Source organism: Leopardus geoffroyi, chromosome A2 (genome assembly GCF_018350155.1).
Source record: "Leopardus geoffroyi isolate Oge1 chromosome A2, O.geoffroyi_Oge1_pat1.0, whole genome shotgun sequence".
Lineage (NCBI taxonomy): Eukaryota > Metazoa > Chordata > Mammalia > Carnivora > Felidae > Leopardus > Leopardus geoffroyi.
The window spans coordinates 52,811,524-52,832,662 of NC_059331.1; the positions used below are offsets into that span (position 1 = coordinate 52,811,524).

Genomic DNA, 21,139 nt, shown 5'->3' on the forward strand with positions numbered 1-21,139 from the left:
TAGCAGAGAAAATTGCCAATATTTCTTTGTACAACGTAAAACTAGATATTAGTTGTAGGAGAAAAAAGAATGAAGAAAATCTTTTCATGAAGCCCATATGGAGGCAGTAATATAGGCTATAGCAGTGAATACTTTAATGGAAAATAGGCAAAATATGATAACATTTTTCCTTAAGTGAATTTAATATAAAAGGAATTGAGGTGTGAGAAGGCTCACTATGAGAATTCTTTTAAGCCTGTAACTTGCTGATCTCATAGGATCTCAGCATTCCCATTTATGACCTACTTCAAAAGTCTTTTCTAGAAGTTTGATGTCTCCTGTTTTGGTATCCTGAATAGCAAACTTAAGACCTCGATTGTGCCTCCAGTCCTGTATGGTGAAATGGTCACCCACATTCCTGAGACTGAAAGAACTAGAAGATTGTCACATTTTCACAGGTTCACAATGAGGCCATCTAACTAATCTCAGCTATCTAATTTATCATTTCTACCAAATGGTCTTTTGATCTTGGATTGCATCATTAAGGGTATTTGAAAGATTGCCATGGCTATTTTGATTTTCCAGTATGAACATGAAATTAGACAGGTGCAGTGTGGGCATGAAGGTGGAGTTATCACATTGCAGCAGGAATCCTGTTTGTTTAAAGACTTTGTCAGGTTTTGTTTATTTTTCTTTTGGGGTGAGTGTGGGTAGGGTGGCTAAAGGCAGGAAAGGTGAGGCTTGGTCCTTTTGCTCTTTTCAGGTGACACTGTTGATTTGTGTTGAGACCTAATATCGAAAACAAACCTGTGATACCCTGAGAGAAAGGGAGGGAGGGGGTGAGGTAGGAGAGTAGGGGGCAGGAGGGAGGGTCAGGGCCACGTTTGGAGTCAAGACTCCTACTTTTGAATCTTAGCTCTGCCACTTTCTGTTTTCCTGAGCCAAGTTGCTTCACCTTTCTGAGCCTGAGTTTTATCAACATAAAATGGGGGCAGTTGGGAAGATGAAATAAGTTAACTCATGAGAGGATTCATGTTGTCTGACTTATTATAAATGCTTAGTCCTGTGGACACTTCAGAGTTTACCATTCATGTTTCTTGCAATAATATGTTAATGATATACACAACAGTTTAAAACTCTCCTTTTGGTGTAAGTATAGTTCTAGAGAGGTATAATGTTCTCAATAAATGACTTAAATCATAGTTTGTGGAACCTGGTTACAGTGGATATCCTTTAAAATGGCAGTCAGTTGTAGCCTAGAAGTTTATGCTCAAGGTGGCACTGTTTCCCCATAAATTTGGTGGTTTTTTTTTTTTTTTTTTTTTTTTTTTTTTTAATTCCTGTCTGTTTCAAGTCAAGCAAATAACTGGATATATATTTAACACCTTCTCTGCCTCGGATAGTCCCCAGGCCTTCTCACCTGTGACACCCCACCTACTATCATACCCTAGATACTCAAGTTTACCAATATTCACTATAACTTGCATGTGAGAGGTGAGCCATCATTTAACTAGTTGATCTGTTAAATTTTTTAAGACATTTCTTACAACAATACTTTACAGTTTACTGCTTTCATTTTGTATTTTGGTGTTTTTAGGTCTCACATACATGAAAAGGTTGTAGGCCCCAGCTCCTAATGTAATAAAGGACATGATACAGTTCTTCCTCAAACTGATTGTGGTACAGGGGAAAATCTCTATGCCGAACTTTATTTTTGCTAGTAATCTGTATCAGGACCACCATATTGTTTGCCACTTCTTATCAGAAACTACAAATACGTTTCACAGGTATGGGCGTTCTGAGCTTGATGTGAATTGTTTTGTTTTGTTTTTAGATCCGGGGATTTCTGTCACGATTTGATAATGTCCTTCCTGTCAGCCTGGCATTTGACAAATGTACAGCTTGTTCTTCCAAAGTAAGTCACTCTGCATTTGAGGGACTTGGTTTTAAAACTGAGCCCATCACTGTACCAGCCAGAGGCACTGAAACCAACTGAGAACTTTTCGGCAGGGAGGGGTGGGGTCTAAAAGACTGGAAAGGATTTTCTAGGTGTTGCTTATCTGTATTCATTCTCACAGAGAAACCAGCCTGAGAGTTTGATTTATAGTGTACAAAGAGAGACTGAATTAGATAATACAGTTCTGTATCGATACTTGCATCATGTTAATTTTCGGCTTGAATATGAACTTCAGTAGGTTTTGTTCTTCCCCTGAGGTTCCTCCTTTGCATGGACCATCATAGAGCAATTTTTAAGTGTTACTCAGATGAGGGGGGGATACTAGGCAGTCCTGGTGGTGTGTCTTTTGGAGATCTACATAATGACAAAAAATAAACAGAGATTAGGGGCCTGGATAGGGAGCCCATCAAAGGGCCCCTTCAGCTTTGATCTTTACAGAGGCTCTAAAAATAGAGCTGGTATGTCCTCCATTGTAATGGGAAACGGCTGATGTATCTCAAAACTACAGTGATGACATCTCATTTTTTTTTTAATTGTTTTAACGTTTATTTATTATTGAGAGACAGAGACAGAGCATGAGCAGGGGAGGGGCAGAGAGAGGAGGAGACACAGAATCTGAATCAGGCTCCAGGCTCCGAGCTGTCAGCGGAGCCCGACGCGGGGCTCAAACTCACAAACTGCAAGATCATGACCTGAGCCAAAGTCGGACACTTAACCGACTGAGCCACCCAGGTGCCACATCTCATTTTTTAATAGGTCTAGATATAGTCTAAGTTAGCTGTGCCTGTATACCGTGTGTTATAGCTAATTTTCTTTTGTATGCCTCTAAGCCTTCTGATGCTCAGTGATATAACCTGGGTTTTTAAAACCCAAGCTTATTGACAAGGCTTTCATGTTCAAGCGTTATGCAAAATAGAGTTGGGATCATTAATCCCAAACTCTGGCCTCTCAGTTCTAATTCAGGACTTCTTTGCCACGTAGCCTACATTTGGCAGTATGGAAGGGATTGAATTCTAGGGAAATTCCCTCCACTCTGAGTTGATAAGGTTTAAAAAACAAAAACAAAAACTTTGGGGCACCCGGGTGGCTCAGTCGGTTAAGGGTTCAACTTCAGCTCAGGTCATAATCTCAAGGTTTGTGGGTTTGAGCCCCACATTGGGCTCTGTGCTGCAGCTTGGAGCCTGGAGCCTGCTTCGGATTCTGTGTCTCCTTCTCTCTCTGCCCCTTCCCCACTCACACTTTGTCTTTGTCCCTCTCTCAAAAATAAATAAAAAAATAACAAAAGTAAAAATAAAAAAACTTTACTTGGGTCATATCCTATGAGAAGCACAATCCTAACCAGGTTCTCTAACAGCTTAACTCAGATTTGAGAATGTTGATAAATTTGGTTAATTTTTGTTGCTTAAACATTTAGAGCAGTTTTTTTCTTCAAAAAGTAAACTGGGGTACCTGGGTGGCTCAGTCAGTCAAGTGTCTAACTTTGGCTCAGGTCATGATCTCACGGTTCACGAGTTCGAGCCCCGCATCGGGTTCTTTGCTGACAGCTCAGAGCCTGGAGCCTGCTTTGGATTCTGTTTCTCCCTTACTCTGTGCCCCTCCCATGCTCATGCTCTGTCTCTCTCTCAAGAATGAATAAACAGTAAAAAAAAAAATTCAAAAAATAGGGGCGCCTGGGTGGCTCAGTCGGTTAAGCATCGTGATTTCAGCTCAGGTCATGATCTCGTGGTTCATGAGTTCAAGCCTGTATCGGACTCTGCACTGACAGCACTGGAGCCTGCTTGGGATTCTGTCTCTCTCTCTCTCTCTCTCTCTCTCTCTCTCTCTCTCTCTCTGTCTCTCTGTCTCTCTCTGTCTCTCTCTCTCTCTTTCCCTCCCCTGCTTGTGCACAAGTGCTCTTTCTCTCTCTCTCAAAATAAATAAATATGAAAAAAATAAAAAATTAAAAAAAATTAAATTATGAGCCATAATTTAAAAAAGAATAAAAAATGAAGTAAACTAAGCAGTGTTATTATTATGCATCCCAAGTGTCCGTGTTGAGATTTAAAGCTTACCACTTGGTCACTAGTTACTCATAAGTTAATTCTTTTTGTCATCTCTTTGAGATATCTTCTATCTGTTCAAGTCAAGGCCTCAAGGATGTCTACATGCACTTCTGTCTTCAGAAATGCAAGTTTAAGATTATATGCTTTATAGTGAGCACATTTTGTTTTCTTTGAATGGCTCAGTTAATTGGTCTCAAAATAACTTGGCAGTATTAATTTTCATACTGAAATCATTTGGCACAGGTGCCCAAAGATTTTCTGTGGCTTTATGCAGATTAGACTAGTCAATGAAATAAAGATAATTGGGTTTTGTAAGTGAAATGCAAGCACTCCGATTCCTTCTTGTTGACTTTCTTAATTGAGTTAGTCCTGGAGATACTTTTGTGAAGAATCACAAGCATACCAGCTAACCAAGGTCCCTTATTTTCTTTGAGAAAGAATCACTTTGCATTTTTCTTTCACACTTATTGTAAGCATTACATTAAATATAGGTATCACTTTTTTGTTAGCAAACTTAATTCTTCTTGGTGGTCATTCTGAGAGTCCTGCTTTACATAAACATGTTGGACGATTTAATACAAACTGCCTTGGATTTTAACAGCTGTGCTATTCCCATAGCGATCACTTTTCATGTGGTCTGGGTATTAAATTTCTTTTGTGCTGAAAAGGTTGCTTCACTGGCGCACGTATTTCCTTACAGTAGAAACACGGCCTTTACTTACTTGGCGAACTTCTTTATTCGCTTAGGAGAATGTCATTCTCTATTATCTGCAAACCCAACATTAATACTTTGAAATGACAAATCCAATTACAGTTTCATCTCTGTGCATGTGAATTTTTCTTAATGCATACTTAGCATAATATTTTTATACTGAGTCATATCATAGTTGTTATTGTTTCAGAAAGATTCTTTGGGGCTAAAAATGACTTTTTAAAAATTCTCCTTTGATATCCATGAAGTAATTTTTTCCTGTGGTAGTTTTTGATATTTTTGCTTCCCCCCCTCCCCCTCCAGGACCAAGGCCTCACTTGTGTCTTAATTCAATACAAATGCAGGCAGAAAGATGGGGGAGATAGAATAAGCTCTCAGTGCTGAGTAATAATGCTCTGTTGATTACCGTGTTTATATACATGTATAGACCTTTTATAAGGCCTGAGGTGGGGAAAAATATACTTCTCTGTGACTGGGAAGGCTGAATCATCTACACATAAATCATTTCTTATCTTGTTTGGTTTTAACTTGGCACTGTTCAAACTTACAGAAAAATTACTGAAGAATCTGGAGGGAGAGGGTAGTGAAAAGGCGCTTTCGTTCCAATTTCCTTATATCATAAGACTTTCTAAAAGGACGATGTCTGCCACTGGAATTTCAAAAAATCGTATTTGAAGCTATACAAGTTGTTTTTAGTTCTAAAAAGGAATTTAGAACCGAGTCAAGTTTTGTAGATTGCTACCAGAGGGAAAAATAGAATTTTAAAACCAATGTTCTTAAAAGAATTTCTCATAATACATTGAATTAGTTATTATGAACTTTCACCTAAATATTTTGGGGGGAAGCTTAGGGTCTTTGTGGGGGGGTAACTTTCTATTTTGATATAATTTTACACTTACAGAAAAGGTGGAAGAATAGTGCAGGGAACCTCCTTATATTATACCCAGATTGACCAATTGTTTCTATTTTGCCCCATTCGTGTATGTGCCCACTACCCTCCCTCCCTCCTCTCTTCTTCCTCCCCACCTTTCTCTTTTTCTTGAAAATTTGAGAGTAAGTTGGAGACCTTGTGGTTCTTTCCAACTAAACACTGTACTTCAGTGTGAATTTTCCTAGGAAAAAGGAGTTTCAGGCAGTTTAATGTTTCCACAATACTAATCTAATCCAGTCTGTATTTCAAATGTTGTTATTTGTACCAGAAATGTTCTTTATTGTTTTTTTCTCCCAGTCCAATTCAGGATCTAATTCAGGATCGAGCATGAATTTAGTTATCATATCAATCTGGAAAAGTTCCTTAGCCTTTCTTTGTTTTTCTCAACCTCAATATTTTGATATTTTTGCCAGTTATTTTGTAGCATTTCTCTCATTTTGGGTTTGTCTAATGTTTCCCTATGATTAGAGTCAGGTTATGAATTTTTGGTAGAGGTACCAAAGATGTGATGATATATCTTTGTGTCAGGAGGCACATAATGTATTTTATCTCCTTTGGTGATGCTAATTTTCCCCTTCCTATATTTGTAACTACCTTCCCCAATGGTGAGAAACCTGGCTGTCATTATCCTGGATGTATTTACTCACTTGCTCAAGTCTGGAATACATAGAAAGTAGTTTGATTTTTTTTTTTTAAATGTATTTATGTTTATTTATTCTGAGAGAGAGCAGGGGAGGTTGAGGGGGTGGGGGGGAAGAGAGAGAGAATGAGAGAGAAGAGCCCAAGCAGGCTTCTCACTGTCAGCACAGAGCCCGATGTGTAGCTTGAATCCCACAAACTTTGAGATCATGACCTGAGCTGAAATCAAGAGTCAGACGCTCAACCAACTGAGCCACCCAGGCGCCCCCATAGAAAGGGAGTTCAAAACTGCTAGCCCATACTACTGCAGAAAATAAACCTACTAATTAGAGTTCGATTTTTGTGTGTGGTTCTTATTTCCTAGGTAGAATTTATATACAGTGGAATGCATGAATCTTAAGAGAGAACACTTCTTTATGTTTTGACAAATGTACACATGTATGTAACCCACGTTTCAATCAAGATATAGACTGTTTTCCTTCAGCTCAGAAAGTCCCCTTGTCCTACTTTCCGGTCTGTCTCGAGGAAGGGGGACAGTATGTTGAATATTATGACCATTTTCTTTGCCTATAAGGAGAAAGCTGAGCACCTTCTGGTGTTTTATGCAACCATAGCCCAGTTCCTGGGACCCAGAAGTTGACTAGAAACTTGTCGTGGATCAATAGTCCAGAGCAGGGCTGTGCCTGAGGCAACTGCATGTGGATATTCTTGTGGTTATTGCACAGTCTGCCACCCACAACCTTTGTGATACTGCAGGAATAGCCTTTTAGGAAGAAGCAGGCCCCATTCTTTGTTTTCATACCATCTGGGACTTGCCCACTGCACAGATGTAGCAAGATGTGCCCAGAAACCTGATCTTGGGATTTTAATTAGCAATTAGCAACCCTAATAATACCTTTGGTGTTTACTCTGCCATAGGCTCTTCTGTTGATGGGTTATGATTAAACTTCCCAAAGTGATTGCTGTTAACCTTTTGTGTGCATCTGTGTTCTGTGTCTTGAGGAACGATAGGGGTGTAGGAATAATACATGTTAGCTGGTATCCTCATAGAATAAATTATATGTTTTTGTTTGTTTGTTTGTTTGTTTTTGCCTTTCTCCTAGCCAACCATTCGATTTTTTTTTTTGTATTATGTAATCCTAACTTTCTTCTATCATATTTCCTTGTTACTTAAAAAGCATGAGATAACAGTATTCAGCTTAGCTATTTAAGCTTTGTATAAGAAAAAAACTGTCCCTGAGCAATCTGGTGCCTGAGATTCTACAAATGCACCCTTTAGAGGATAGAAAGACAAGTCATAGGGGTGCCTGGGTGGCTCAGTTGGTTAAGCAACCGACTTTGGCTCAGGTCATGATCTCAGGTCTGTGAGTTCGAGCCCCACGTTGGGCTCTGTGCTGACAGCTTAGAGCCTGGAGCCTACTTCAGATTCTGTGTCTCCCCCTCTCTCTACCCCTCCCCTGCTCATGCTCTGTGTCTCTCTGTCTCTCAATAATAAATAAATGTTAAAGAAAAAAATTTAAAAAAGACAAGTCATAGATATGCAAAGAGAGGTTAAAGTTTTGCTGTATGGCTGTTAGCTGGTATTCATTTTATTCAACTGCCATTTGAGTCCCTGCAGTGGACAAAGATGATAAAAATAGCCACTGCCTTTAAGGAATGCTATCTAGAGGATGAGACTGACCTATAAACCAGCAGTGATATGTAAACCATATCATGATATGCTCTGCAGTCAAGGTACATCCTCTTGTGGTGGTGTCATATTCCTACTCATTTTTCAAACAGGAGAGAACGGGGTGGTCTTGCAGAAAGTGACTTCTGAGTTGATGTTAAAGGATGAGTGGGAATTTCTAGAAACACTTGGGAGATAGAACAAGATGAAGGCATTGTAGATGGGGGGGGGGAATTGCATGAATAATAGCCACAAGAAAGAAAACATGGCACATTGATGAAGCTGTTCAGTATAGCAGTTGTGACAGAGCACTGAACACCCAGGTCCGTACAGACTGTCCTGTTTGTGAGTGCTATTTCAATTTCAGCTCTTCTTGAGTTGGAATCTGGTGGACTTGGTCTAGCATTTGAGGCTGCCATTTTGAATTTTACAATTCCATTTAAAATGGTTTCTCATCTAGCACCAATCATAGGGAGTTTCCTAGCCTAAGGAGTCCAGCAGCTGCAACAGGGTGGTGTAGAGGCCAGGAAGTCATTCAGGGGATTTCCAGGGTCTTGGCTCTGAGTCCCTTGCTGGCTGCCTGAGTGACCACAAGCAAGGTGCTCCCTGCTCTGTCCACCTCCTTTACTTCTTTTGTTAAATGAGTCAGTCAGATGAGAAAAGCTTTGGCTCTCTATTGACACTCAAAGTTAGTAGCTCTTATATTTTCCTTTCTTAATTTTATTCTTTATTCCACAGCAATCTATTTTAATTATAGAAAAATCAGAAAATATATTTAAGGTTAAACAGGATAATCAACCATATTCCAGCCACTCAGACCACAGTTAGCCATTGATCTCTGCCCTTCTTGACTTAAGAAAGATAATTGCTGTGTATAGAGGTATGTATAGATAATTTTTCTCTCTGAACATTCCTATTGTATGTCTGAAATTAGCTTTCGAGAGAGGGATTTATGGTGCTTCATCAAGGATACTCCCTGCTTCTCTGATTTGATACGGTTTTAAATCTCAGTCATTTATAAGGACTGGCCAGAGCCCAGTCGGAAGAGCTCTCCAAAGTTTGTGCCAGGAATTTTTGCATACAGCTTCTCAGTGGCAAATATTACTCAAAACTGGGCTGCAGCCAGCTTTTCCTTCTCCTGTCCAAAAGGGACATAAATCTCTGATTTGGAAAATGATGAGTAACCCCCAGGTTCCCTTTCCCTATCTCATTTACCCAGTGAGGCCTCCAGTCTTCTGTTGTAATGTGTGATGGATTCCATGTGCATGGTCGTGTTGTATAAGCTGTATCCCACATCTTCTGCTTAGCAACTAGTGTTTCCCAGTCTCCAGAGCTGCTTGGTTCCCTAATGGAGACAGAATATCCAGCCAGAAGCAGTATGGAGTATGTAACTGCAAGCTCTAACCTTGGAGCTCTTGGCTCTTCACCTCCTTGAAAAACCTTGGACATTTCTCCCTTTGCTTCAATTTCCTCATCCATAGAGTGGGGAAAATATTTTCTGTTTCCCAGGGAAATTGCAATGGCTGACGTGTATCCAGTTCCCTGTGACCAAGTACCAAGGCCTTTGCCCACTCCTGGGACTGGTGTTGACATCAGAAATGAGAAAACAAAGACCCCTGTGATTGAAATAGGTCACCCGGGGTGTGTGGAACCCTCTCTGGGCTCACTGTACAAGCAGGTACAATGAGAGTCCTGACTGAAGGTCAAGGCTGCCCTGGCTTTGAGAAGCTGAGAAACCTTCCATCATGACTCATGACAAGTACTGCCAAAACCTTCTCCTCGAGTCCAGAGAACTGCGCCCTGCTTGCTACCTCTGACCAGTGGTCTTCTGAGACGTTCTAATTGGTAGTTAAAGCTTGTACTGCTTACTCCTCTCCCTGTCACCTGAGGTCACAAAGGCATGCCTAGTTTGCTTGAACACATTTTTTTCTTACAGGATCCTTTTATGATCCAGACCAGAAAGTTTAGTACTGTGTTCTTACATGGTTCCACTGGCTGCCCGGCCCAAGCATAATCTTCAGATTGTTGAAAATCTGGGTTCCTATTAGTTTGGAATTAATCTCACTCACTTTTAGGCTCTTTTCCCCTCCCCCACCCTAAGCCCATCTCTTGACAGAGTGGTTCTTAACATTGAGTCCTGGACCTTGTGCAGAGTGACCAGAGCAGTAGACCCTGCTTCTCTGGGGAAAAAAATAAAAATAAAAATAAAAAAATGCAAAGCCACACACAGTTTTACAGACAATTTCAGTGACTCCATGAAGTCCCAGAAACATGCCTGTGGATCCTAGGAAAGCACCCTTGTACTATGAGTTTTTCTTTGCTGCCATTCCCAAGCTGTCCTGGGTGAGACGCTGGGGAATGAATGTTGCAAGTAGCCCCACCATGACCTCTTGTATGGCTTTGGAAAGTTGCCATCTCTCTCTGGGGACTCATTTTCCTCAGCTGTAGTAAAGGGAGATTCAGGAGCTCATTTACCACTGGATTTTGTTTTATGACTCTGAGATTGTGCAGTCTCTTGATCACCATTTCTTCAGGCCCAACTATGTTTAGGACAGGGAAGATACTGACCCTGCTCAGAGCTCTGAGAGTTATCGCATCTCTGGTGGTGCACCGATTTGACTCCTGATGGACAAAGAGCCCCAACTATCATCTGTTCATGTTCCTTCCTTTTTCATATAAAGATATATGTGTATTTTATAATTTATATTTATGTTCATACTTCATACATTCATTTATTTTCATAAAATATTTATATATGATATTTATGAGACATCTTCCCTTCTCTCTCCACCCTCAGTAGCTTTGGAAGTAAGGGGGGGGCAGGGCGGATCATGGTAGTTACTCCTGGGTTTTTGAAATAAGGGAGCCATCAACTTGGAGAGCTTTTTATGGATGTATGTGCTTGTACATGGACAAGTTGTATACAACATATAACTAACTGTTTACACTGGATACTAAAAACACCCAGATATGTATTTATGTGAGTTTATTTTAATGACTCTTGGCATAATAGTTCACGTGAGCAGACATTAAAGCTCCTAATTCATGATACATTTTTGAAGGACACAGAGATGAATAAAAGCCTCTGAAGTTTCTGATGATGTCCTTCTGGACAAGATAGTAAACTTACATTACATGATTCAATATAACTTGCTATACTTGAATTATATAAACATCTTTACTCAAGAAATGTTCCTACCTTGGAAGGGGTAACTAGTTTTTAGTAAATGGTAGGAAATGATCAGGTAGATGTTTTGAATGGCAGAAAAAAGTAACGATTCAGTAGGTGAACAAATGAACAGCATAACCAGAGAAGGAAGAAAGAAGATAGCTCTGCCCTGCAGGAACTCAGACAGGTGGCTAGGGCTCAGCAGCAGGATGCCCTTTGCCTGTTAGCGCCAAGGTGTGATTTATCCTTATGCCATAAATACCATAAGTGGTGGCTATCACTGAATGTTACGTTTCAGTGTTCCAAATATTTATTCAGCTGATCTTCTTTTTCAGCTTTTACTGTCTCCTTTGCTTTAGTTGATGCTTTCGCTGATTTGTTATTAGATTGGAAGATCATTTTTAGAGGATATTAAAACAAGGGGCCTTTGGGATTCATCAAAGATGATCTAACATTTTATTAAAGGACACATTTTGGCAATGAGTTCTTTGAAGGGTTTTGCTTGCTCTCCTGCAGGATTTTTAAGAGTCTCCATTTTATTTTTTCTAAAAAGCCTTCCAATACCCTGTTCAGGTATTTCTAAAAGTACTTACCACCATAGCCTTTTTTGCCATAGAAGATGTGGAAAGAACTGTTTGAGAACATCCTATTCTTAAAGTTGCTGTCATTATAACTTATAAAATATTTTATGTGATGATAAATTCTGGAGTGTCTGGCCCTCCCTAGTTTTTTTGTTTGTTTTTTGTTTTGGTGTGTGTGTGTGTGTGTGTGTGTGTGTGTGTGTGTTTAAGTAAACTCTGTACTGCACATGGGGCTCGGACTTATGACCCTGAGATCAAGAGTTGTGTGCTCTGTGAACTGAGCCAGCCAGGTGCCCCTGGCCTTCCCTAGTTTTAAGTAAGTTTTTATCATAGAAATTAAAGTTTTTTTCTTTAAGTTTTTTTTTTTTTTAATGTTTGTTTATTATTGAGAGAGAGAGACAGAGAGAGAGAGACAGAGTACAAGCAGGAGAAGGGCAGAGAGAGAGGGAAACACAGAATCCGAAGCAGGCTCCAGGCTCTGAGCTGTCCTCACAGAGCCCGATGCGGGGCTTGAACCCACGAACCGGGAGATCATGACCTGAGCCGAAGTTGGACATTTAACCAACTGAGCCACCCAGGTGCCCCAAAGTTGTTTTTTTCTTCACAAGGAAGAAAAGACTGCATGCTTCTCTTTTCTAGAATTTCTAGTGGCTGATTAAAGTGCACACCAAAGTTTGACATCTTGACTTCATAGCCATCCAACTAAAATGGGAAAATTTTAGTGATCCTTTCGTCTGTGATCCTGAAACGGCTGCAAGTGTGCCAAATGTAAGCACTCAGTGGGAGAATAGATGTAGCGAGTTTTTGCAAATCAGAGGAACCATGTACTTGCATGTGTGTGTATCCAGCAGGGTCTTGAGGAATGGCAGTATATCTGGGATAACTGACCCGCCTCCCATGAAGACTGTTCTGAATAGTCCCATTGCCTGTAGTCAGAACTTACCTGTCCTCATGACTCTAGACAGCCTTGGTGTCTTTGTAGTTGACTCTGGATTCCGTAGAGCATTTGGATACTTTAAAGACCTTTGTCAGCACTCCCACTTGGGATAGAAGTCCATGCAAAAGCATATATTTTCATGTTATTTATAAAGGTGGGAGAGGAAATTTGGGTTTCTCCCAGTTCTCAGTTGTACTTGACATTTCCCTTTTATATCCGCTCTCTCATGAAGGACCCTGAAGGGGGAAATGGTAACAAAAGTGGGAATTGAGGCAAGTTATTTATTGTTGTGTTAATACCTCTCACATATCCCAGACGTGGGACATGAGCCCAATATTGCTCTTTATGGGCCACTATCTAGATTTTCTGTTAGTTCAATTTGACCCAGCAGACTTGACTCCAATCATAATGCAAGCAGGCTTTAAAAAATAAACAAGTGCAAACCGATTTACCGGTAGAGTAACGTGTGTACCAAAGAAAACAAAAACATGCACGCGTCACTTGGCTCTACTGGAGGAGTAAGAGTTGTATTTCCTAACATCTGCCGTTTGTTGCCTAATCGCTTACTGTTTCCTATTATTGAGAATATTCCAGTAGGCACTTAATACCTGAAAAATGAGGCCTGTGACACCCTAGCACCCTCTGTGCAAAAGAACTGCAAGTCCCAAGAAGAGGGCCATCTCCCAGGGTCCCTGGGGGAGACGGTGTGCTTGCTTCGGCTCTGCTGTGCAGGCTCAGGACATTTGACAAGTTCTTCTGGGGAAATTGCTTCAGATCTCACAATATTTTCCTCTTAATAGCCTCAGCAATGGTGAGTTCTTGACCTTTGAGGGTGGGTTTGATTTTTTGGAAAGGCTAGAAGTAATTTGAAGCTGCATGTTGTGAATCAAGGGAACAAGCAGTTTGCAAGAAAAACTTTAAAATTAGAAAGAAAAAAAAACAGCACTGCAACAGCTTCAGACAGTTTGTGGGGTCTGATTAAGCGAGCGCACCAGTTCAAGGGAGCTCGGAGCTGGCTGAGAGATAACAGGACTTTTTGATACGGTTTGTGCCATAGAAAGGGCACTGGCTTGGGCATCCAACTCTTGATTTCGGCTCAGTTCACGATCCCAGGGTTGTGGGATCAAACCCTGTGTCAGGCTCCTGGCTAAACATAGAAGCTGCTCTCTCTCTCTGCCCCCTCCCCTGCTTGGATGCTCGCTTGCTGTCTAAAGATTTTTAAAAAAAACCTTAAAGAAAGAAATGATCACTGGCTTCAAAGACGACGCTACCCACTAACTGTGTCACCAATGACAAGTATCTCAGACTTTCTGTGCTTCACTTGGGTGGAAAAAAGTTAAGACACCTTTTTAGGGGCAGTGAAGATTAAACAAGAGCTTGGTGCCACTGTCCTATATGATTGGTACTGTAAGTGTGTTTAATTGTTCGTTCTTTAAAGCAGAAATCAGGTGCAATTCCCATCTCCTTTCCTGAGTGGACTCACTTCGTAATTATAGCCATAAAGTCTTTCTATCCTTAGAGGTTGAAAAGGGAAGGAAACCAAAAGGATGAGCATTTCTTTTGAAAGGGCATGGCCTCAAGAGGTGAGCAAATATTAATGTGTAGGTTATTACATTCTATGTCTTTTTCTCTCCTTTTCACTTTTCTTTTCTAGTTGGCATTTAATCTTAATCCAGCGTTTTCATTATTAACCAAAATGAAGCTGAGGTTTAATGTTCCCAGGAATGTGTGCTAGGGGAGGAGGCGAATCTTCATATTTGCCGAAGTTACTGTGCAGGTATCTTTGACCAGTGTCAGGCCCACAATTCCAGAGGAGCGGGTATGAACCTTAAGAAAGACATCTTGGCTATGTTCCCTCTGAATTCTGAATACCTGTGTGTTCTTAGAGGGCAGGGATGTAAGGGACTCAGGATGGTAGTTCTGTGACAACACCAGGCCTCCTGCAGTCCATGCTCCTGCCCCTGTCCCACACTGCTCCTCAGAAGCCTTTCTCTAGCCTCAAGCATCTTGGCTTTCCTTGCCACGGCTCTGAGTGAGGTTGGAGGCCAGAGCAACACTCACAGGGAGGGCCAGCTGCCTTGGCTTCATCATGTTAACTGCTGCAGTGTTTCCCTCTTTTTGGGCACATGTTATGGATGTCTTCCCAATGTCCTTTTCAAGCTTTCCAGGAAGTGGCTAGCAAGAAGGCTACCCAATCTATCAGGTCAAGAGTTCATTAAGCTAGGAGAAATGACATGGAAGTCCAGGATTTCCAGCGCTCTCAATTCACTTACCTACCATGTTAAACATCTCTCTGACAGTGATGTGGCAAGACTAACACTCACAGAATCTTTATGTACTGTCCTTGGGGGAGTGTGAGGGGGAAGCTTCCATTTAAAAGTTTTAGCAGGGGTGCCTGGGTGACTCAGTCGGTTAAGCATCCGGCTCCTGGTTTTGGCTCAGGCCTGGTCTCATGGTTCGTGAGATCAAGCCCCATGTTGGGCCCACACTGACAGTGAGGGGCCTGCTTGGAATTCTCTCCCCTGTCTCTTTGCCTCTCCCCTGCTTATGCGTTCTCTTGCTCTCTCTCTTTTGAATAAACTTAATTTTCTTTTAATTTTTAATGCTTATTTTTGAGAGCGAGACAGAGACAGAGCATGAGCAGGGGAGGGTCAGAGAGAGAGGGAGACACAGAGTCTAAAGCAGGCTTCAGGCTCTGAGCCATCAACACATCTGAGCCTGATGTGGGGCTCGAACTTGAACTGTAAGATTGTGACCTGCGCCAAAGACGGATGCTTAACCTATTGAGCCACTCAGGCACCCCATTGAATAAATAAACCTAAAAAAAGAAAGAAAGTTTAGCAGTTTTTAGGACTGGTTAGTTAAGCTCCATGGTGAACCATTTGGTTATCCTTGGGGGCTTGTCCTTTTAAAGGAGAATCCCGACACCCAGAAGAATGTATCATTTTCCTACTGTGATATCAGGAACATTGTGGGGACTAGGGCAACTTCTATGTGCCCTCCAGCACAGGTGCATGGCATGGGGATGAGAGTTTCAAAGTTTTTCCTCAAGAAATTGTTTATGACTGGGGCGCCTGGGTGGCTCAGTCAGTTAAGCACGATCTCATCGTTCGAAAGTTCGAGCCCCGCGTCTGGTTCTGTGCTGACAGCTCGGAGCCTGGAGCCTGCTTCGGATTCTGCGTCGTCCTCTCTCTCTGCCCCTTCCCCGCTTATGCTCTGTCTGTCTCTTTCTCTCAAAAATAAACATTAAATACTTTTTAAAAATTGTTTATGACAAACATAGTTCACTAGACTTTTTGGTTAATTTTCGGCTTAAATATTTTTTAAAACATTTGGAAGGTACGGACATGCAGCTGCTAAGAATCCAAGACAGGACTGTTTTTGAAAATACAAATGCTTCTGTTTTGCATTTACTTAAGGAAGTTGCCTCCCATCTATTCCTGTGAATACAGATACTGTTTAAATGATACCATTTTGAGTAAAATACAGTGTCCAGGTGGTTTGGGGGAAATCAGTGGGAAAAAGTTAAAAACAAAACAAAACAAAACAAAACAAAGAAACCTACAACACTTGGGTATCACTGCATTCCAGGGGCCAAGAGACAGAATGATGGTATTTCTGGCAGGCTTCCAGGCCCAGCAAAACCCACACCCCAAGGCTGTCTCTGTAGCTTCCTGTGGTTTTCCCACTGAAGAGAAACAGCCTTTCTGTTGGATGGTCCAAGTTAGGATGGCAAGTTTGTACATTAGCTTGATCAGCACGATATTCCTGCTTTGAGGTTATTTCCCAACAGGATCCATTTGGGAAATTTGATGCACCACAGTTGTTGCAGACTGAACTGCATTTTAATCCTGTTGGTAGAAATCAGTAGCTTCCAGTAATTACAGGTTATCTTGCTGCCGTGTGGTTTGTAACAATGAAGTCAAGTCTCAGACCACATTTTGCCACACATGTGAACATTTGTTAGCAAGCAGATGCGAAAGTTGGTCATTCAGCCTGTTCTTGGAGACTGAAAAAGCCCAACCTCGTCCTTTTCATATGTATCTCACATCAGCTATTCAGTAGAGACACATATAAATGTATCCTTTTTAAAGGACATGTCTAACCTTTTGGTTGGAAGCTTCCGTTAACTGTCCAGACCCAGGACAGGAAGCTTAGGCCCAGAGTGCCCCTGCAAAGAGTGGTAAGCTGTCTGGTCTGCCAGACTCTTATAATCCACATGTATACATAAGGTTCTGTTTCCAACCAACCCATATATCCTGAGCACTGTTCCTTTCATCCGAAAAATCGTTCCCCCACCCCCTCCTTTATTCTCATGAGGGAAACCCTCCAGTGTAGATTTAGGTAGCTACAGTTGATGCACTCTGATTTGGGAGGTTGGATTTCTTCTACTTAGTCTTTCAAATGAGAACCAGCCGCATGTATATTATGCAGTCCTGATTTGGGTGCCTCAGATACAAAGTAGATACCCCTAGGAACGAGAGAGTGTGTGTACGTCATACGTGTAGACACTATGTATGCTGAACTATTTTAAAATATAGATAGTACTCTAAGCATTCTTTTATTTGCACCTGGAATACTGTGCCTTGTGTAATGTTGTCAGCCACTGATGAGTGACCTGAAATGTCAGTTGACCACTGGCCTGTTATGATGAGTTAATCAGAGCCATGGATGAATGGTTCACTTGTGGGACAGAAAAAGAGAATCAGTTTTGTAGGCTTTTTCAGGCTCTTGCACATGCCTCCATCTAATCTTCTAACATGTGTGGAAGTATCTTCCATGCAATTTTCAGAGAAATCTTTGTGCATAGTCATAGAGCAAATTATAGGAACTGTAACTTGAACTTTTGTTCTTTATAGTTCCTCTGCACTGTAAGAGTAAATTGCTACCAAGGAGAGCGATCATGATTCCTCAAGGAATCCAATAGCACTTTCACTTTGGGGCAGGTGTGGGCAAGGTAAGGCCTTGTGCTAAAGATATGATACATAAAAGAATGTTGGGAGATTAGTAGTTTAACTTGTGGTAAGCCATATAATTCAAACCAGTTCTTTTACTGAAGTCATCTAAAGAAAGTAGATAAATCATTCCTTTGTAATCTTCTTAAACATTGAAGAACTAATAAATTGTGAGGAATTATTGAGTTGAGATTTGGGAGAGAGTGTGACACAGAGGAGTGAGCCTAACACTGGGGCCACCTTTGTCTTAAGGGCATTTGCTGATCAGGAAAAGGAAGCTGAGAGCCTGAGCTCACCTTTGGTGTCCTTTCGGGGTTAAAAATTATAGTCTGGGTCTTGTCAAGCTTAGGAAACCTGGTAAACCACTTCCCCCCTTTGAGTTGGACACCCCTAAGAGATACACTTAGGAGTAATGGTAATTGGAAGTGAACCAACTCTCAGACTGGCTGCAGCTCTGTTTCATATTATCTGAGTGGCCCACAAACTTTAAGGTTTACTTGGATTAAGATGAATGCCTGTAGCTAATGCCCATAGGTGCCAGGTCGAAAGAAATGATATCTTTAGCAGAGGAGGATATCACGAACGATCCTAATCCTCAAATTACTTCTGCAAATAATTTTTCCGTTACAGTATCCAGCCACAATCAGAGGTAACCAGGCACACAAAGAAAGAAGACACCAAGCATATGAACCAGCAGAAGCAACATGCAACAGAAATAGACACACAGAGACTCTAGGTATTGGACTTATCAGAAGCAGATGATAAAATACTACAGTTATAGGATTGAAAGAAAGAAAAGCCAAACTTGAATTTCAGCAGGGACTGAAAATTCTAAAATGTGGCTTTGTACATTAAAAAAAAAAAAAAAAAAAATCAAATAAATTCTACAACTAAAATACAAAATCAAAGTGAATGGGTTTATAGGCAGTTAGACACAGCAAAGAGCAAATCTATAAACTGAAAGCATAGGTTAGAAGAAACTGTTCAAGGTAAAGCACGGAGAGGTAGAACAATGGGAAATTTAAAAGAGAAGATAAGAATGCTCTTATCACTGAGTAAATTACAACGGTTTCAGGAGCTCTATGCTGGGGACTGGGGGCAGAGACCAATATAATATTTTTTCTGTTATCTCACAGAAGCATACAAAAAAAAAGTTAGTGATGGTTGTTAAAAAATCTGATCAACATGATTAAGAAATCTATTCTGGTGAACACACTGCACCAAAGTGTGAAGCACATTCTTGTCAAGCACACAACACAATGTTTTACAAGAATTTACCATAGTCTGGATCACTGAGCAAGTCCCACAAATTTCAAAGATTGAAACTATACAGAATGTATACTTTTATCCCAATGTAATTATGCTAGAAATCAGAGACAGACTAGAAAATCATCTCCATGTCTTTATTTGGAAATTCAAGTATATAGGCCTAAAAAAGTTATGAATTAAAGAAGATAGAATGGAAATTAAGAAATATTTTAAATGAATAAGTATTTCTTGTAAAAATGTATAGGGTGCAGATAAAGGAGTACCTAATAGAAAAATGGGTATCCTTAAAAGAAAAAAAAAGGCCTAAAATTAATGAGCAAATATTTATCTTAAGAAGTCAAAAAAAGCATAGCAAATACAAATAAACAGAAGACAGAAACTAAAAAGAAGAATAGAAAGAAGATGAACAAAGCCAGGAGTGTAGAAGTATCTATAAAATTGGGAAACCTCTGGTGAGGCCAACCAAGAGGGCACAGAAAACACAATTAACGTGTATCTTAAGAACAGAGTATTGAATTTTTATTGTATTTATTTTTTTAAAGAACTTTTTTTTTTTTAACATTTTTTCAAATTATTTTAGAGAGAGGGTGAGACAGAGGGAGAGAGAGACAGAGAGAGAGAGAAAGAGAATGAATCTTAAGCAGGCTTCACGCTCAGTGTGGAACCCGACTTGGGGCTTGATCCCATGACCCTGGGATCAGGACCTGAGCCGAAATCAAAAGTCAGATGCTCAACTGACCAAGCCACCCAGGTGCCCCTCCTGTTCTTGATAGTAATGTAGGGGCTCACTCTACAGTTTTTTAAGCTGTAATGTTTTATATCTGTATTATTTCACAACAAAAAGGTTAAAATAATGAATAAGCATTCTGCTGCTCATTCTTACCCATAATTTACATTTATATTAATTTTAGCCGTACACAAAAGGGTCTCAACCCGACAAACTGCTTTTTAAGAGAATGCTCATCCTAGCCTGAAGGTTTCTAACACAAGAGTAGAGGCAGCCTACTGGTAGATCACACAACCCAATAACTTAGGCCATAAGGGGCTGAGTCCAAAGGAACTTACCTACACCGTAGTTAATGTAAGCCAGTGTATTTATATTTTTTGAAATTGAGACTCTCCCATGTGTTCCCTGTTATGTTAGGCACCCAAACACACAAGCTTACAAAGCAGGCTGGTAAATACACGAGGGGAGCAAACTAGTTTCAAAAGGACAGGAAACAAATGGGGGACAATGGCCGCTGGAGCTCAGGTTCTCTCTAAGGGGCAGCTTGAGCCCAACTCCGACGGATCACCGACTTGTGGACATTTCGGAGTAATGTTGCCAGACCTTCTGTTGTTTGTTTGTTTTAAGAGTAAATGGAAATTTGAATTTTAAACTCAAAGCATTTGATTTTTAAGTGTTAACTCAAGAATATGTTTTCCCCCAGATATGCCATGAGTCAAATCAAACCTGTGTCTGGGATATTTCCAGGCAAGCACTATTAGTTTATGGCAGTGACATCAAGGGCCGTACAGATGGAGATAGAGAATAATGTACAAAATAATATAATCAAATGCCTAGTTTTTCTCAGTGGACGTTGCCTGCCAAATGTGTGCTTGTATAATTCTCAGCTCCAAAATTAAAGGAAACTCACTGAACCAAAATTCACACATTACAAAAGTCACCTGGGATAATAATTTTCTTAAGGAGAGCTGGCTCTCTGTGCCAGGGAACTAAAAACTTTTTACCATACAGAATTTATCAAAGTGTTTGACTAAAACTGCTAAATAAACAGTAATATCACACAGTAATTTATTTCTTTTAGGAGGAACAGCTAAAGATGAGTTTTTAAAGTTAAGGAAACATACATGCTTCTTCACGGGTTGAGTGTAAGAGAAGGTGTCCCGCTTAAATAAAGGGGGCTGTTTTCAAAGCGTGGTCCTAAGACCCCCAGCATCCTGTCTTTTGGGAACTAGCTAGAAATGCAAATTTTTTGACCCCACCCTAGACTTAATTAATGAGAAACTGGGGATGTGGCTCAGCTTTCTGTTTTAACACGCCCTTGGGGGATTCTGATGTATGCTCTGGTCTGAGAACCTTGGCTCAATAGTTTTTGTGCTTTGTGACTTATTTTGAAGAATGACTTTAGAAAGCTGTACTTTGTTATATTAAGGTTTCAAATATAATTTGTTAATGTTTTGGCATCCTCCAAATGATCCTTCAAAGAATATCTTCAGTTTGTTGTAGTCAAGAAAAAATATGATTTGGGTTAAAAATGAGCAGGAAAAGTTATAGCCCTAAAAATTTCATTTTATA

The 21,139-nt window shown here is 40.5% G+C and overlaps 1 protein-coding gene and 1 long non-coding RNA gene across 4 annotated transcripts in view; one reads left to right on the forward strand and one right to left on the reverse strand.

The window, feature by feature from the left end:
* Nucleotides 1-21,139, forward strand: part of ATG7 (autophagy related 7) — a 247,225-nt gene that overhangs the window by 79,379 nt on the left and 146,707 nt on the right. For all 3 annotated transcript variants that reach the window (XM_045493810.1, XM_045493811.1, XM_045493813.1), the window contains exon 17: nt 1,814-1,894. In XM_045493810.1, the coding sequence (XP_045349766.1) occupies nt 1,814-1,894 (81 nt within the window). The remainder of the gene's footprint in view (nt 1-1,813; nt 1,895-21,139) is intronic.
* On the reverse strand, nt 2,030-6,248 carry LOC123605985. Its single transcript, XR_006716038.1, has 2 exons — nt 5,239-6,248; nt 2,030-2,290 (listed from the first exon to the last, which is right to left on the reverse strand). It is a non-coding gene; the product is annotated as an uncharacterized LOC123605985 (long non-coding RNA).